Source organism: Zootoca vivipara, chromosome 6 (genome assembly GCF_963506605.1).
Source record: "Zootoca vivipara chromosome 6, rZooViv1.1, whole genome shotgun sequence".
Classification (NCBI taxonomy): domain Eukaryota; kingdom Metazoa; phylum Chordata; class Lepidosauria; order Squamata; family Lacertidae; genus Zootoca; species Zootoca vivipara.
Window position 1 is genome coordinate 76,647,243 of NC_083281.1, and position 18,805 is coordinate 76,666,047.

At 45.5% G+C, this 18,805-nt stretch overlaps 1 protein-coding gene across 1 annotated transcript; it reads right to left on the bottom strand.

The window, feature by feature from the left end:
• Positions 1–1,496: 1,496 nt before the first annotated feature.
• On the bottom strand, positions 1,497–13,272 carry LOC118087701 (uncharacterized). The gene is made up of 11 exons (XM_035120626.2): positions 13,126–13,272; positions 12,307–12,340; positions 9,764–9,941; positions 9,398–9,501; positions 7,171–7,342; positions 6,733–6,839; positions 5,488–5,665; positions 5,123–5,226; positions 4,265–4,436; positions 2,650–2,756; positions 1,497–1,599 (listed from the first exon to the last, which is right to left on the bottom strand). Exons 1-11 carry the CDS (start codon positions 13,144–13,146, stop codon positions 1,595–1,597), a joined length of 1,182 nt encoding a protein of 393 aa, XP_034976517.1. The 5' UTR covers positions 13,147–13,272; the 3' UTR covers positions 1,497–1,594.
• Between the last annotated feature and the right edge of the window lie 5,533 nt (positions 13,273–18,805).

Here is an 18,805-nt window from a genome sequence, read left to right on the forward strand (position 1 = left end):
AATATAATTCCCTCCCTTTGATTGGTAGAAGCTTACAATTGCTGATGTGTTTCTTTGCGCAATTGACGAAATGTATTTGAGGTGGGCCGTTTTCCTCTTAGAGGCTTGAAAAACGACTCCCAGGTATTTAAAGCAAGGTACCTGTTCGATGGTTTGCTTGTCAATGTGCCAATTATATATTTTCCTTTTATTGGAAAAACCCATAATGTTAGTTTTTTGATAGTTCACAATCAATTGTTCCTCTCTGCAGTATTGAGTGAGTTTGGTAAGTGCTCTTTGAAGGCCTAGCCGCGTCTGGGAGAGGATGACTGCATCGTCTGCGTACAACAGGATGGGTATCCTTTGGTCCGCCAGTTTTGGGGCATGAATGTCTGCTCCTTGCAGATGCGCAATTAACGGGTTTATGCCAAAAAAAAAAAAAGACTGGACCACATTGCTTGCTTAACAGCAATGTGTTCCTTTGTATCTTGTAACATTTAATTGTAACTGTTTTAAAGACTGTTTGCAGCAAAGCTTTGAAACTCTTTCTTGTGGTGGAGCACGTTCGTTTCTCAGGTCCATGGGCTCAAATGTGGCTGTCCAGGCCTTTCTCTCCATCCCATGGGCCTCTCCCTAGGAAAGCCCCCCTCCCAGTGGGCATGCCCCTCATGCCCCCTCCCCTCCTCAAGGGCTTTTGCTTGGGTGAAATGTGTCCTTGAACTGTGATAATGCCCCATTGCTTGCCTGGATGGTGGATGGAGACGTGTATGTGTGTATAAACTCCTTGGTTTCTGTGAGGCTGGAATGTAGCTACTGTAAAAGGTAATAATCACACCCAGTTTTACCTCTGTCCCTGCCCATCACTGGCCTTTGTCCTCAGGTGGCTGAAAGGGGTTCCTAATCCGTGGTCCATACCTGCTGGCATTTGCTTGGCCTACTGAGCTGGGACCCTCCCCCAATTCCCTCCCCCCCCAAAAAATAGTCAGGGGGACACCTAGAATACGAGACGTGACTCCCAAGAATGTGAAGCTTTGCAGATCACTTCCCCATCACAGAAGGAAATACGGTACTTGACTCAGTTGACTCAGCGAAGATTTGATTGGGATGTGCACATTGACTTTCTCCAGTTCTGCATTTTGGAAAGTTAAATGCAACCTCGTGTAACCATGAATTAGAATGGCTATAACACACCTTTTGGAGATCTTTTAAAGAAGGAGAAGGAGAAGGAGAAGGAGAAGGAGAAGGAGAAGGAGAAGGAGAAGGAGAAGGAGAAGGAGATTCAGGTGGAACTTGCTGGCATTCTCTGAATGGCCTGTTTATAAAGTATTGTGAAGGAGAGAAACAAGAAGCACTGAGGTCAAAGAGGCTGTAAAATGTTGCAGGGCAGGTGGAGTAGCCCAGACTAGAGGAGGGATTTTTTTTCTAGCCTTTTGTTTGCAACCACTGGCTGAAGTAATTAGAAACGACCCTAAAACAACAGGAGTCCAAATTAATTACACACAATGCTACCTAGGAATGTTTGCTGGTTGATACACTGATTTTATTGAATTAACAATTAAGAAAAGCAGGCAATGCCTCTCATGGCAAAAATGATGCAGAAGGTCTGGTCTTCAGATTAGCCTAAAGAAATCAGAAATGCTGTGCTTTAATTTAAATCACAAAAATAAACAAAATAGACAACATAGGTATACAAAGTCATGGCCAAGCCATGAAATATTTGGGTGTGGTAGAAAAACATAATTACGGACCTTTTTTTAAAAAAAAAAAAATTAAAAGCTTTGCAAATATGGAGCGAAATAAATCCATCCTGGCTTGGGGAAAAGTCACTTCCATGGAAATGAATAGCGTATCACATTTTAACTTACCTTTTCCGGCTGTTGCCTATTCCTATGGCAACTAAAATGCTCAAAAATTGGCAGAATTTTATTAATTTATTTATTCACGATGGTAAAATAGCAAGATTAACCCCGCCCACTATAATGTATAAATTATTCCAAGATGTTCACAATGAACACTACAAAGATGTCTTTTTTATGTTGATGTTTGTTATTTGTATGCTCAGAAAAATCAAATATTTACACACACACACAAAAAAAGCCCACCCACACAGGAAGCTGAAACTATTCACTTACAGTACTTATATATATATATATATATATATATATATATATATATATATATATATATATATATATATATCATTGTATGGATAATGCGGAAGATTATTGTAATTTTGAGGAGATAAGTGATCTGGCATGGTTATCTCTTCCTGTCTCTGGTTATGTTTTATTACTTTCCCTATCCTTTGTAAAAAATGTCTTTGATGTGTGGACTGTCGACACCGGTCAGTAAAAGCCTTTGATGTATGGCCTAGCTTTTTGTCTTTGAGCTGGTAGTTGAGCCTGTATTAGCCCTAACAGGGCACAGTATCTATAAAATATCTAGTTTGGGGGCATGCCAGTCAGAAGTTCAGCAAAGACTGTTGGCCGCACTGCTGTGCATCGAATAAAATCTGTAACCTTCTCACCCACTTGTGTCTGTATTGCTTCTGAATCTAATTTTAAAAGAACCATCTTGCATTTGGCAAAACCATCATTAAGGAGGTTTGCCATCCCCTCTGCCCACTCCCACCCAGTAGAGAATATCCTATTAACTCATAGTGGCACTCACCAGAACAGAAGGATCCTGGGCATGTGAACTGGACCCTGTAATCACGGCAGGACTGACCAGGTTCTTGCTCATCATTGACGCAGGCAAAGCCTTGAGTGGTGTCATACCTGAATAACAGCAGGTGGGAGGGGGGAAGCACGCTGTATGAAATTGCATGTTACAGGCGTTATTTTCCACATCTTAATTGCAGAGTCAGAAGGAACTCCGAGGATCATCTAGTCCAACGCTCTGCAAGGCAGGAATATGCAGCTGTCCCATACGGGGGTCGAACCTGCAACCTTGGCATTATCAACACCACAGTCTAACCAACTGAGCCTGTATACCTGAAGGAGTGTCTCCACCCCCACCGTTCAGCCCGGACACTGAGATCCAGCGCCGAGGGCCCTCTGGCGGTTCCCTCATTGTGAGAAGTGAGGTTACAGGGAACCAGACAGAGGGCCTTCTCGGTAGGGGCACCCACCCTGTGGAACGTCCTTCCATCAGATGTCAAGGAAATAAGCAGCTATCCTAATTTTAAAAGACATCTGAAGGCAGCCCTGTTTAGGGAAGTTTTTAATATTTAATGCTGTATTGTTTTAATACTCAACTGGGAGCCGCCAGAGTGGCTGGGGAGACTCAGCCAGATGGGCGGGGTATAAATTATTATTATTATTATTATTATTATTATTATTCATGCTTAATTTAGTTACATTTTTGCTATGTAAAATGTATGCTATGTAATAGGAGCCACACTCATCTCTGCACTTTGGAAAACAAAGAAATCATACATTGCAACATTTAAAACACAGACACAGAGAAGAACAAGGGAACAGAGCAACTGAAGTCAATTTTCCCTTTATGCAGTCGGCTGTTTTTTTACCCGCTGCATCTCCACCCAGACAAGCAAGAGGCATTATGAGAGTGCAAGGATACACCCCAGCCAGCAGAAATATTCAAGGAGGGTGTGAATCACAAGCCACTGGCTGGTGGAGCCAGAGGCAAAATGAGCAGTGCAATAGACAAGACTCTTGCCAACGGTGCAGAAGCCACAGTCTTCCACACACAGCAATTATTGCTGTTGCTGTTTGCTAATTACCTTTCATGTATGCTCCAACATGATATGCAAAGCAGAATAAAAAGTGGTAACAAACAGTTACAAACCGTTAAAAGAGATAAGAGAAGGCGAGTGTAAATGCAATGCTGAATGGATGCTTGTGGCAAGGGACATCTCTTCCCACCATATGAGGCACTGCTGCAGCTCAAGGAGCCAGTGAAACTGGACAAAAGCACTCAAAGAGGGTGTAAAGCAGGGGTGGTGAGGGGTGTGGCTGGGGAGAGTTCCAAGGGCCAGATTGAGAGGCCTGGAGGGCCACATTTGACAGTCTAGATCAGGCATCCCCAAACTTCAGCCCTCCAGATGTTTTGGACTACAGTTCCCATCTTCCCCGACCACTGGTCCTGTTAGCTAGGGATCATGGGACTTGTAGGCCAAAACATCTGGAGGGCCACAGTTTGGGGATGCCTGGTCTAGATAGAGGTTCCCCATTTCTAAGCTAGAGTGCAATGCATGAAACCTTATCTGGCACCTATAAAAAAAAGTTCACACTCCACAACCATCACAAAATTGTCTTCTCACACTGAAAACTTTTGCCCCGTCTTCAGGGCAGGAATCCCATTCACAGTCTGTACGTTGATTGCAAGGGGCTCAGCGCAAATCTTGCCAGGGTATTCGCTCCGCAAATTGGAAAGGAGTTCATAGTCTCCCCTTCCCGATGGATCGTCCCGATCAAACCACTGGGTCGTGCATCCTAAAGCATGAAAAGGCAAGGCAAAACTCAAATGAGTGTTGCTTGCAGGTATGGGAAGCACAAGAAAGTTGGAACATAGGAATACAGGAAGCTGCCTGATACGGAGTCAGACCATCGCTCTATGAAGCCCAATAGCGCAACCCCCCCCCCCCGGCATTGTTATCTGTTGACGGATAGATGTAGCACCCACAGTGCCTGTTCTCCATCCCCTAATCTAGCCTGCTGCCACCACTACCCTCCATGCAGTGCAGGATACTATCTTGCCACTAGTGCAGAAGTGGGTTGCAGGGAAGAAGAACAACTGCTCTTTCACCCTTAGTAAAATGTGGAGCAGATGGATGGGCCAAGACATTTGGGCACTAAATTATGTCATGTGAATGCTCAGATATGATGTGCAAATAAACAATTACAGGAAATGGAATAAATTATTGGGTGAAGGCAGCCTCTCTCTTTTTTAATACAACCACTGCCATCCAATAAGATGTGGGCATGTTTAAGGGGGCATGTTTAACAAAGGAGCGGCACACTGTGGGTTCCATGTCAGCAACACCTCATACAGTATATAAACTGAAGACTCCTGCTTTTAATTTACGAGCAATTGTTTTGGTGTTATACAGGCATGGCTTATTATGATGTGGTTGGAGATCATTCCCCCATCTCACCACAATATGTCCTGGTTGACTCACCTGAGCAGAAGTTCGAGGGACAGGTGAAGCGGACTCTGTAATCCAAGCAGGAATGCTTGTGCTGCTCTTTATTAACACAAGCAAATCCTTCTTTAGGGTTAAACCTAGTGGGGAGAGAAAGAGAACGACAGACGCAATCTGACTCACCAAACTGTGACCAGGAAAGAGAGAAGAAGTTGTAGAGAGATAATCTGCACTAAACTGGGATCCAACAGAACCTGGGATCCATCAGAACCTTCCTTTGAAATACAAAGAGCAGCTTCGAAGAATCTATTTTCCTTGGGCCCATGGCAAGGAGAGCAAGAGTTAAACTTCCCCTCCCCTCCCAAGGATGATCATGGTTCTTAGTTCCTGGCATCACTCACGGATGAAAGATCTGCCCAGTGCTGGACGCTGGGGTTCCCTCCACGGTCTGAGCTTCAATTCCAGTGGGTTCAGGGCAAATGTCCGTGGGATATTCCCTCCTCAGGTCAGCAAGAGTTTCAAAGTCACCCACTCCTGAAGGGTTGTCCCGGTCGAACCAACGAGTCGTGCAAGTTGAAGCTGAGGTGAGATGGAGAGAAACTATTCATGACTCTTTACTCTGGATACACTTTTGGAGAAAGGGGAGCTTTTTTGAGTGGAAGTAAGATCGCAATGAAAAAAAGGTCTTTAAATTCACGAAATGTGCCTGCCAATGCAAGTGTGGTCCCAGGGTATGGTGTGAAGGAACACAACGCCATCACTTTGGTGAAGCTTTTTTGAGTGGAAATAAGGAACAATAATAAAAAGGTCTTTGAATTCACAAAATGTGTTTAACAATGCAAGTGTGGCCCTAGGGCATGGTGTGATGGCACAAAATGGTAAAGCCAAACAGGTCCAGGTCTGGTTAGTTCTTGGATGAGAAACCATTTATGTAGGTCCATTGCACTTTATTTTTCCACTTTATTCAAGATGTCCAGCTTTCCACTTTATTCAAGATGTACAGCTATGAGCTGAGTGTTTATTGGGCATTATACCGTTATGTGTTTGGTGAGCAGGGGGTCAGACTGGATGAAACCATGGGCCCCTTCCAAACCTGCCAGAGAATAATATATAAGAGGAAACCTACCAAGCCAGTTCCTTTGTCAAGGTAATGGCTCTGGCTGGCTAGTTAAGTACAGTGGTATCTCAGGTTACAAACACCTCAGGTTACAAACACTTCGGGTTACAGACTCTGCTAACCCAGAAGTAGTACCTCGGGTTAAGAACTGTACCTCAGGATGAGAATGGAAATCACATGCTGGCGGCGTGGTGGCAGCGGGAGGCCCCATTAGCTAAAGTGGTACCTCAGGTTAAGAACGGTTTCAGGTTAAGAACAGACCTGTGGAATATATTAAGTTCGTAACCAGAGGTACCACTGTACCGTGATTTAGCATATCCAAAGAAGTTGTTCCGTTGCCACAGAAGGAAATGGGCGGGCCTTTTTCCCGTGTAGAGAAAAATGGGCCTTAGTGGGGCTGGTTTTGTGAGACTATGGTGTCTTTATGATAGATTGGCACCTGAGGTGAACCACAAAATCGCTCCTGCACCTCTAGGTAAGAACCCCCATCCCCACCGAGAACATCCCATCAATACATAGCAGCACTCACCGGAACAGAAGGATTCTGGGCAAGTGAATTGGACCACATAATCTAGGCAGGACTGACTAGGTACTTGCTCAGTATTGACACAGGCAAAGCCTCTAGTAGTGTCATACCTGCGTAAGAGAGGGATAAAAAGTTGTGCTGTATGGAATGACATGTTACAGATAGAATTGTGCCCATCTTACATAGTTGAGTATTGCTATGAGCTTGTGGGTGCTAGACACTTCTCAAGTCCTGGAACCAGTAAGTGTTAGAATTTAATCAAGGTTCAGGGGGCTATAGAATCCCTGCTCACCTCTGGAATCCATGCCCACCTTTGGAAAGAGAGGAAATTATGTATCACAAGGATTTTAGAACAATACATCTCTGAGCAAGAGCACAAATGCATGGTCTGATCAGGCATCTTTAAAAAAATCACAGCCATCAACAAAAGTGTCTTCTCACACTGAAAATCTTTGCCCCGTTTTCACTGCAGGTCTCCCGTCCACAGTCTGTACGTTGATGGCAAGGGGCTCGCCACAAATCCCACCAGGATATTCACTCCGCAAATTGGAAAGGAGTTCATAGTCTCCCTTTCCAGACGGATTATCCCGATCAAACCAGCGAGTTGTGCATCCTAAAGAAGGGGAAAAGGCAAGGCAAGACTTAAATGAGTGTTGGTTGCAGGTATGCGAGGACAAGAAAGTTGGAACATAGGAACACAGGAAGCTGCCTGATACTGAGTCAGACCATCACGCCATGAAGCCCAATAGCACACGCACTGACAGGCAGCTGCTCTCCAAGTCTTTCCCAACTATACATGGAAATGCAAGCGCCTAAACCTGGGACCTTTTGCAAGCAGTGCAGATGCTGCAGCCCATGCGCAACTCTTTCAAAGGCAAGCGGAAACACCATTCTCAGTGCCACCCTGCTCTTTGAGTGGACCCACTTGCTCAACAGTGTCCCAGGTCATTCACTTGCCAGTTGAGCCTGTGACGGGTCCTTCCAAGCCCCTGTGGCTTTTGCTCATCCTAGCCAGGGTCCAGCCTGTACTGCTAGCTCCATCCTTACCACTCCTTGCGGGTTCAAGCAAGGCAGGTGGACTGGCAGTGGCAGCACAGAGGGGAATCAGCAGGGAGACTGAGGCCCTTGCAGTGTGGTGGGCTTCAGCAAGCGCCCAGCAATGCCACCTTCTGATATCAGCCTTACAGGAGCTGTGCAAGCGTAGCTGAGTGGCAGGGCACCTGCCTTGCATGCGAAAGGTCCCCGGTTCGATCCTCAGCATCTCCTGGTAAGCCTGGAGGTGCTCCCTGTCTGAAACCCTGGAGAGCTGCTGCCAGCCAGTGCAAGCAATATTGAGTTAGATGGACCAAGCGTCTGACTCAGTACCAGCCAGCTGCTTATGTTCCTCAATTGGTTCCACTCCTGCTTGACTGGGGGATTCAGCAGGGGAATAAACGGGGGTTGTCCTCTGTTACTAGAGAGGCATTGTGAAGCCTGTTACACACAGACTGTCACGTTTACTCCTTTCTTGCCACATTACAAGGGCACGAGGAAAAGGAAAAAGGAACTGCTGGAGCAAATGTTTGGTTGTGCAACACGGGCACGCTTGTTCTTCCACAACCACAGGCAATAGTTCCCTAAATAGCAGGGCTGGTATATTTCCCCCCCCCCTGCCCCCATACACTCAGGTTGCAATATTTTACCAGGAGGAAAATGTGACTCCACATACAAACACAGAGGACTGGTGCTCCTTTGGGCAGAGTAAGGCCACTCTTGCTCCAGGCAGAAGCAGCAGCAGCAATCCAACCATTGCCCTCTGCTGAAGAACAGAGATGTTAAGTCCTGCCTTGCCTATCTTGCACCTGCTAATCAAGGATGCTCCCATTCTCCCTCACCACAAACCGGAGGATGCTATCTTGTCTCCAGTGGCAAAGCAAGAGTCAGCTGACAGCCCCAGGTCACCTTCCAGATGCGAAATGGGTTGCTCCCCAAGAGAAGCACTTTGCAGCACTCTTCAGCTCAGAAGAAGTGGGGTTGTGGGTGTCCTGTTTCGGGAGTTGTAGCCAATGTCAGTCCTACTCAGAGTAGACCCACTAAAGGTAATAGTCATGATGACTAACTCAGGCCCATTCATTTCAAAGAGGTCTGATTTGAGCAGGACTTAGGCTGCTATCACATGGACGCTTGTTCTGTTTTCCAGACTGTTTCCCGAACTGTTAATTTCCACACCTTGCATTTGAGGTTTCATATGACGTAAAAGCCATTTTAGTTCCCATTTCTGTATTATTTGCTTCCAGAAGAAGCCCTCTTTTTTTTTTTTGGAAATGAGCGCTAAACCTGTGCTATATTCTACTATGTTTCTGGTTTTTATGCCTTGTGAAAGTTCAAGTACAATGCGGAAATTTATAATGGCAGAAATGTCAGGGAAATGGAATAAAGTCTTGTGCAAATGCAGCCAAAGTTAGCAGGCAGAGGAAGCAGCTCTCTTGCACACTGTGGATTTTTGGAGGGATATTTATTGAGACATTTTCTGAGCACACTGTGAGTTCCATGTCAGCAACCCACCTTATATAGTATAAAAGTAAAAAACAGTTCACTTTTGAGCAATTGGTTTAGTGTTATACAGACATAGTTTAAGTGCTTGGAGATCATTCCCCCATCTCACCACAATATGTCCTGGTTGACTCACCTGAGCAGAAGTTCGAGGGACAGGTGAAGCGGACTCTGTAATCCAAGCAGGAATGCTTGTGCTGCTCTTTATTAACACAAGCAAATCCTTCTTTAGGGTTAAACCTAGTGGGGAGAGAAAGAGAACGACAGACATAATCTGACTCACCAAACTGTGACCAGGAAAGAGAGAAGCACTTGTAGAGAGATAATCTGCACAAAACTGGGATCCAACAGAACCTGGGATCCATCAGAACCTTCCTTTGAAATACAAAAGAGCAGCTTCGAAGAATCTATTTTCCTTGGGTCCATGGCAAGGAGAGAAAGAGTTAAACTTCCCCTCCCCTCCCAAGGATGATCATGGTTCTTAGTTCCTGGCATCACTCACGGATGAAAGATCTGCCCAGTGCTGGACGCTGGGGTTCCCTCCACGGTCTGAGCTTCAATTCCAGTGGGTTCAGGGCAAATGTCCGTGGGATATTCCCTCCTCAGGTCAGCGAGAGTTTCAAAGTCACCCACTCCTGAAGGGTTGTCCCGGTCGAACCAACGAGTCGTGCAAGTTGAAGCTGAGATGAGACGGACAGAAACTATTCACGACCCTTTACTCCGGATACACTTTTGGAGAAAGGGGAGCTTTTTTGAGTGGAAGTAAGATCGCAATGAAAAAAAGGTCTTTAAATTCACAAAATGTGCCTGCCAATGCAAGTGTGGTCCCAGGGTATGGTGTGAAGGAACACAACGCCACCACTTTGGTGAAGCCAAATCTGCTGAGGTCTGGTCAGTTCCTGGATGAGTGACCACCAATATAGGTGGATAGCATCTCTGAGATGCTCTGGCATGGCCAGCACTCCCCTGTAGCAACTTTTGACTTTATTCACAGATGATCCCAAGCCAAAGGAATGCACACAGCAGATGGTTAGCTCTTTATTGCAAGAACAGACACTATTTTGTAGTTTTTACAGCTTTAGTTTTCAGTCTAGGGTCCAGGCAGCTATTCCCTGGTCTATGCTCTACAGAGAGCTTGCAGTAACAGGTGCAGCTGGCCCCCTCCACCAGCTTAAGTATCTTTCCCTGATGGGCTGTACACACAAAGCCAGAGACTGTACGTGCGGAGAAGCTGCCTCTGCTCTTCCCTCTTCAACCTGCTCTTTGTTCTAGGAGACAGTGGCACAGGAGAGGGCGGGGATACACCTGACCCTTCAGTCGCCGGGCCTGCCTCTTCCTCCTCTTCTGACCCATCCTGTGCACCCTCCAGCTCTGAAGCTCCCCTGCCTCCTGGCTGGTACAAGTCCCCACAAATCACTGCTCCCCTCTCCCGAGTCAGACTCCAGTCCCCTTCCCCCCGGTGCACACTTGTCAGCCTTTCGCCCATCCCTGACATCCAGGTGTTTACGGGATATTATACTGCTGTGAGTTTGGGGAGACGTCATGGAATCTTGGGTCCCCTCCAAGAATGTATAAGAGGAAGTCTGCCAAACCAGTTTCTTTCTCCAAATAATGGCTCTGGTCTGGCTAGTTAAGTGCTGCGTTTCAGCATATCCAAAGAAGTTGCTCTGTTGAGGGAAATGGGTGGCCCTCTTCCCATGTGAAGAACAATACGCCTAAGCAAGGCTGGTTTTGTGAGCCGTGGCATGTGAGAGCTAAAGAAGAGATGCTGGAAGCAGTAGGCACAGAGAAATGTGTTGAACCTAAGCTGGACCTGAGGCTCCCCAGGAAACCTAATGGAGAAGCGAGATCCCTTGGGATGTTAATGCTGTGAGCCCTTCCACCCTATGCTCAGGTTGCTATATATGCTTAAATAAAACCATATATCCCCAAGACACCACAGACTCTGCTGACCTTCATTCCAAGGAAACAAAACACTGGGTAAATGAACGAACCCCTGGAGTCTCTCACCTGTCAGGGACTGGACAGAGGAGGAATGGTGGAGACCACCTCCCCAGCCTGAACCTTCCAGAGAAGAAGAAAACATTATAGATTGACAACAGTGGCTTTCGGGAGGTCACAGCTCAGAGGTAGATGAGGGGCAAAGTTGAGAAATAATGGGAGAAGAGGAGGGGGAGGCAGAGCCGGAGCAGCTGGCTGGCACGTTATCACTAGAAAGCATTTCAGACCCTGCCTTTCCCAGAACCCGGCAAGCACTGAAAGTAGGAGAGCAAAGGGCTCGGAGGCAGATGGCCCTAAGTGGCAACCATAAGGTGGGTGGTGCTGTTGATGATTGAGGAGAGAAGGGGGGGGTTGGAGATTACTTGGAGCAACACCATTACTCCAAGAGGCTGCATTTCCAAGCCTCTGTCTGCAAATATTGAATAAGACATTGGTAAGAACTTTCCTTGTCTGTCTATTCCTGGCAGCCTACTGTGGGGGGATTGGATTCCCTGATGCCTGACACCAACATTCAGAGACTGGGGTGGCATATAACAGTTAAACTTTCCCATTTTACTTTACTGCAGTTATAACAATGACAATTATATTGTATATTGCTGTTGCCAGAATGCTGTTACACACCACACCAATCTCGACAGCAGTGTGAGTTTCTAGGGGTTGCAGGTGCGCTTGCGCAGGGTCTGTGTTTCCCTTTGGAAATGAGGCAAAGTGGAGACAATGGTGTATTTATGATATATGGCTTATTTATACACACATATATAGCTCAAGCCTACATGGAAGGGTTTAGAGCATCAACATTCCAAGAGGTCCCAGTTTCTCCTAAATCAGGCATAGGCAACCTTGGCTCTCCAGATGTTTTGGAACTACAACTCCCACTGGCCCTGTTAGCTAGGGATCATGGGAGTTGTAGTTCCAAAACATCTGGAGAGCCAAGGTTGCCTATGCCTGTCCTAAATCATAAGCTTTGTTGAAGAAAATACGGATGAGTGCTCCAGAAGCTGGTTGCCAGGAGAAGTTCTAAGACAGAAACATTCACTCACTTACCACATGCTGGGAGAATCAGGACAGTCAGCAGAAGCTGAGGGGATGAGAGAGAGAGAGGATGCATTTAATGAAGAAGAGGGGTAGAATCAACCAGCCACCATTCTGGCATACCCACACAGTAGGGTGGCAGCAAATTCAGAAGCGCAGGGTCCCTTCATTATAGTCAAAGCCATGTCTCCTCCTAAGATTATACAATAATCTTTCAATCATACAGTAATATGGGGGGGAACCCAGCCAGATGGGTGGGGTATTAATAATAATAATAATAATAATAATAATAATAGAGATGCATTACAAAGAACAGTGTGGCCCTCCATGTGTTGCCTTTAAGCTAGATCTTCTGTGCACACACATGATTTGGGACGCTCTGAGATCTTCTTTCAAAGAGACTTAAATCATGTTTTCCTTAAAGTCTGTTGTATGTAACATAGCTTGCCCACCTTTCCTGTGAAAATTGTGTTTCCAGTGTTTCTAAATGCCCAGTATGGGAGCATACAAAATAATTCCTCCTTGGTGTTCCTCCTGTGCACCTTTTCCAGAGTGACCCGAGGAGCCAATCCTCACCTCTTTTCACTCATACTTGGCTCCAATCAGCACCAAGTACGAGAAGACTTCAGTGGCTAAAAAGTCTCCTTTTCATGTTGATTGGGTGGCTGGAGAGAGAGACTTGGAGGGACCCTGTTGCAGAAATGGTAATGAGTCTTTGATTACACCTCCCCAGCCATACCAGTTGGAAAGGGTACAGACTCTGGATTTTGTGTTAAAGCACCAGATGGAGAGGATTGTTTTACTCCCTATTACCAAGCAAGCAATGCTCACCAGTCTCGGAAACTTCCCCATACTTCTTGGCTGGCAACGTCCCTATCTGTCGACCGCCAAAGCTTTTGGTGCTTCAGCTAGAAATGCACAACAAGCTTTTATAGACCTTGGGACCACACCTCTAACTGCATTGCTAGGATTCCTTCCTTCGAGTTGGGTAACCAATACTGCTGTCAGTTACAGAGCTGACTCCCAATGCCAGGTGATCCCTGCCTTGCATAATCGCTCACATGATGCAGTTCACACGCACCATTTGAATGGGAATACCCATCAACTTTGCAGGGGCTCAGCCCTCATAGCCCCTAGAAGTTGGCTCCTATGAGACAGCCTGATCTGCAGGCTTATGTTCTAAAAGATGCAGCAAAAACGAAGAACGGATGTGGAGAAAGAAACAGGAAAATCTATCCAGGCACATTAGTTCTTATAACGACTTGCTGCTATGGAAATATTTCAGGGGGAGCTCAACGGAGCTGTTCTTTCAGCAGTGCTGATGGAATGGGCCCCTGCTTTCCATCTCTCCCATTAGGACTGTTTTGTTTTCTGGTGGGTCTCACCAGCAGAGGTATTAACAGTTAAGAAAGTAAATATGGAGAAGAGGCGGGCCACGTATGAGGAAATCTTGACGAAAACTGAAAAAGGATGGAGTTTAAAACCTTTTGATGACATTAAAGGAGTGTTAACAGGATGGATAGAATACCATCAAATAAATGATGTGCTTAAAGAAGATAGAAAAATAGGTTTTGAGGATAAAAGATCCAAATTTCAAATAGAAGTGCTAGAAGGCAAAACAAAGCTTTTGGCAAAGATGTATGATTTGTTGTTGGAGTGGTATACAAAAGATGAGTTGACAAAAGAAGTGATGATTAAATGGGCAAAAGATTTGGGGCATAATATTGAATATGATGCGTGGTTGAAATTATGGAATCAAACTTTAAGATTTACAGCATGTACTGCCTTGAAAGAAAATGTATATAAGATGATGTACAGATGGTATTTAACTCCAGTTAAATTAGCTAAAATGTATAGAATGAGTGACAAAAGTTGCTGGAAATGTAAAGAGAAAGATGGTGAATTTTATCATATGTGGTGGACATGCGAAAAAGTTAAAAGATTTTGGGAAAGTTTATATAACGAATTGAAAAAGATGTTTAGATATACTTTTCCAAAAAAACCAGAAGCATTTTTGTTAGGAATAATGGGAGGAGAGATGAGAAAAGAAGATCAAACATTGTTTATGTATGCTACAACCGTGGCTAGGACTTTGTTAGCCCAAAAATGGAAATTACAGGAATTACCTACAATTGTGGAGTGGCAGACAAAAATGATGGACTATGCTGAACTTGCTAGATTGACATGCAAGATTCGTGACCAGGGGGAGACAAGGTTTCAAAAGGACTGGAGTAAATATGTGGACTATATGGAGAAAAACTGTAGATTGTCGCAGGATTAAAATAAACCTTACGAATTGACCAATATGTCAAAAAAGGAACTGCAAAAAAGGGAATTAACAAGAAACCCGCATGAAGGGAGGGGGGGAAGTCATAGCTCGGCGGAGCAAGGTAAAAGATGTGAATATAAGATTTTGTATAAAAGATTGGTTTTGTTAATTTGTTGAATTTGGAAAATTGGAATAAAATGTATTTTTTTTAAAAAAGGACTGTTTTGTTTTTCCCGATCTGGAGAGCAAGGTGGGTGTGTACAGCCATTTAGCAAGGAGCCTGAGGAACCAACCCTTCTTTGTGAATCCTCATACTACTGACATTTCCAGACACTTCCATAGAATCATAGGATTGTGGAGTTGGAAGGGACTTCAAGGCTCATCTGGTCCAACCCCCTGCATTGCAGGAGTCACAGCTAAACAAATCCCTGGCAGATGGCCATCTAACCTCTGTATAGAAACTTCCAATGAAGGAGAATCCATCACCTTTTAAGGGAGTCCATTCCACTGTCATTCAGCTCTACACCATGTTGCCAGGTCGCATGACTGAGCTGAATGGGCTTAAGATCAAACCCCAATCCCCCACCTCTGTAAATTTATTTTTGGAAATTTACACTGGCTTTGGCTTAGCCAGCTGAGCAAGTTACATCAGCATATTGTTAGCTGAGCCAGGGTTGGGGGGGGGGGGGCTAAGCACCAGCGGAGATCCACAGCACCTTAAATTCCTTGTCACAGGATTATCCCCCCTCCACCTATTATTTATACTATACCATCAATGGCCAGAGCCGATGACAGGCAGAAAGACAGAATCGTAGAGTTGGAAGGAATCCCAAGGTTATCTATTCCAATCCTGTGCAATCTCAGCTGAAGCTTCCAAGACAGATGGCCACCCAACTTCTGCTTAAAAACCTCCAACAATCTACGAATTCTAATTTTGTCCTCCTCCTCCTCCTACCTGTTGTGTTCTACAAGGAGCAACAGCTCCCAAGGAGGCACTGACAGCTATGGTAACTCTCCGGACTGAATATGCAACAGCAACATGCTTTATTTCAGTCCAACGACCCACAAAACATTTTCAAAAGCAAAGATACAGGGCAAGGGTTCCAAGGCTGTGTTTTATCCAGAGCATGTAGGTTTCTATTTTTTATTATAAGCAAGAGGGCAGACTGAGGGCAGACTGAGGTTGGTGGGGCACAGCCCCATTTGCCCTTAAGGAGCAGCCTCCACTGTATGTGATCATCCCAAAGAATAATCATCTATTGAGCATCAAGCCCTTTTGTGATTGTATATTTGCACCCAGGGCCATAAGTCTTGGCAGGCCAGGGTGCTTGTTTATTTTGCTGCTCTGCTGACAATCCTATTTCATTCTGGCACGTTGTCATCTGACCCCAGCAGGATTTGACTGCTGGACTGTTTGTTTTCTTGGTTGTCCAAGGCTGGATTCCCCCTTTGCCTCCCCTTACAGATCTGAATCATCTTTTCTCTACAAGGATGTCTCCCTCGGTTTCCCTCTGCTTCCCTTAGTTTCTCATAGAAACCCCTGTTTCTATTTTGAGCCTGAGAATGAGGAAATGGATTGGAAGCAGTGAAAGAAGATATCCCTTTAACACTCTATGTTGTTGTGAAATCCTCCTGCGTAACCTTGACACTACAGTAGGGATGAACCTAAGCACTAAATAGCATCAAAACAGCACCATGAACCACGAGAACCTAAGGAGAGCCATCCTGAACCAGTGGTTCAACTGGTCCAGCATCCTGTTCTCACAGTGGCCAATCAGATGTCTGTTTCAAGAAGCGCCCCCCAATAGGACCTGGGCACAACAGAAACTCCCATCACTTGTGATTCCTAGCAACTGTTTTTCAGACAATGAAGCCAGAATGGAGACGTAGCCATATGGTACGTGAGACCCTTTGGATGTTGCTAGACCACAGCTTGCATGATCCCTCACCACCGGTCGTAGTGGGGCTGATGAGTACTGGAGACAAACATTTCTCAATGAAAATGTAACAGATCATGAGGCAGGGCCCAACCAATGACATACCACCCAACATTCCTTCAGTGAAAATAGGGAGGTCCTGCTCCTTAATATGGGACCCAGGTGGTGCTGTGGGCTAAACCACTGAGCCTAGGGCTTGCTGATCAGAAGGTTGGCGGTTCGAATCCCTGTGACGGGGTGAGCTCCCGTTGCTCAGTCCCAGCTCCTGCCAACCTAGCAGTTCGAAAGCACATCAAAATGCAAGTAGATAAATATTAACCGCTATAGCGGGAAGGTAAACGGCGTTTCCATGTGCTGCTCTGGTTTGCCAGAAGCGGCTTTGTCATGCTGGCCACATGACCTGGAAGCTATACGCCGGCTCCCTCGGCCAATAATGCGAGATGAGCGCGCAACCCCAGAGTCGGTCACGACTGGACCTAATGGTCAGGGGTCCCTTTACCTTTACCTTACTCCTTAATATGTTGCTGCTGCTGCTGCTGCTGTTGTCTTCTTTATATCCCAGCCACTCTAGGCAGCTTCCAACATACATAAAAACATAAGAAAATATCAAACGTTTAAAAACTTACAGGGCTGCCTTCTGATGTCTTCCAAAGGTTACTTATCTCCATGGCTCGGAAGGGGGGGGTGTCACATAACTCTATAACTTCTGATGAAAATAGGGATGTCGTACTATACCCGCCAACATTTCTCTGATGAAAATAGGGACATACTAAGGAAAAGCAGGACATCCTGGGATCAAATCAGAAACTGGGACGGCTTCTGTGAATCCGGGTCTGTCCCTGGAAAATAGGGACACTTGGAGGGTCTGCAATGATGCTGAAATAATTCATTCTGAAGCTGTTTGTTCTTGTTCTATGGTCCATTTAAGCCCCACCCCTCCTTTCCTGAAGCCACACCTCCTCTCTCCCAATCTTTAATGAGGCTCCAAGCTGTGCCCCCTCCTCCCCATCCATGCAAGGCACACAATTGGAGAATAACAAATCAGAGCACAATAAGCAAAACAGACTATGACACCTCTGCCAGCTGGACCAATTGGAGGCTGGGTGATGTTCAGGCTGGGAGGGGCAAAACTTAGGGGAAGGAAGATCAGGTTGCACACCAGACTTCCGGACAGAGGTGGGGTTATGGAAATGTGGATTGATAGAAATGTGGATTGATAGGAATAACTGGGATGGGAGACACATTGCAGGCCCTGTGGGGAGGGCCATGGAGCTAGTAGTTGTGTCTCAGTCTGGAAAGACTCAAAGGCTTCACTTGCTGTGTGTGCTGAATCCGAATCCATGGCCTTTGAGACCCTCTCTAGAAACTTAATGGGGAGCCCAAGATCTGTTGAAGTGTTAATGATGTGAGTCCCTCCATTGTAAGCTCAGGCTGTATATCTGTGTAAATAAAACCATTCATGCTCTAAAGCAGGGGTCAGCAAACTTTTTCAGCAGGGAGCTGGTCCACTGTCCCTCAGACCTTGTAGGGGGCCGGACTATATTTTTTGGGGGGGAAATGAACGAATTCCTATGCCCCACAAATAACCCAGAGATGCATTTTAAATAAAAGGACACATTCTACTCATGTAAAAACACGCTGATTCCCGGACAGTCCGAGGACCAGATTTAGAAGGTGATTGGGCCGGATATGGCCCCCAGGCCTTAGTTTGCCTACCCATGCCCTAAAGACTCCTCAGTCTTCATGGACTTTCATTCCAAGGAAACCAAAACCTGAAAACAAACCTCCGGCACCCTGGAGCCTCTTGCTCCTTGGAGACTGGGGTGCACGTAACAATATAAACACCCATAACTAAAATATGTAATGAAACTAACACAACACATACTAATTAAAACAGGGGACTCATGTCAACAGATTGGGGCCGATCAATGCGTGAAGCAAAATGCTAGATGCAGGGATCGCCTAATATTCTGAAGAACTTTAGAAGAGCTCGTTGGATCAGGCCAATGACATCCTGTTCTTAACCGAGGTGGGCCAAATCCCCATGGGAAACCTGCTAGCAGGACCTGAGCAATAATAATAATAATAATAATAATAATAATAATAATAATAATAATAATAATAATATTTATACCCCGCCCATCTGGCCAGGTCCCCCCCGCCACTCTGGGCGGCTTCCAACAAATACCAAAACACATTAAAATATCACAGATTTAAAAACTTCCCTAAACAGGGCTGCCTTTAGGTATTTTCTAAATGTCAGGTAATTGTTTATCTCTCTGACCTCTGATGGGAGGGTGTTCCA

Excerpts from the sequence above, each read along its gene's own strand:
- LOC118087701 (XM_035120626.2), bottom strand. The coding sequence starts at position 13,146 with ATGGGGAAGTTTCCGAGACTG. Across the intron at positions 7,343-9,397 it reads TCCCTCGAACTTCTGCTCAG|GATGCACAACTCGCTGGTTT; the intron begins GTGAGTCAACCA and ends CCCCTTCTTTAG. Across the intron at positions 5,227-5,487 it reads ACTGGGCAGATCTTTCATCC|GTTTAACCCTAAAGAAGGAT; the intron begins GTGAGTGATGCC and ends TCTCCCCACTAG.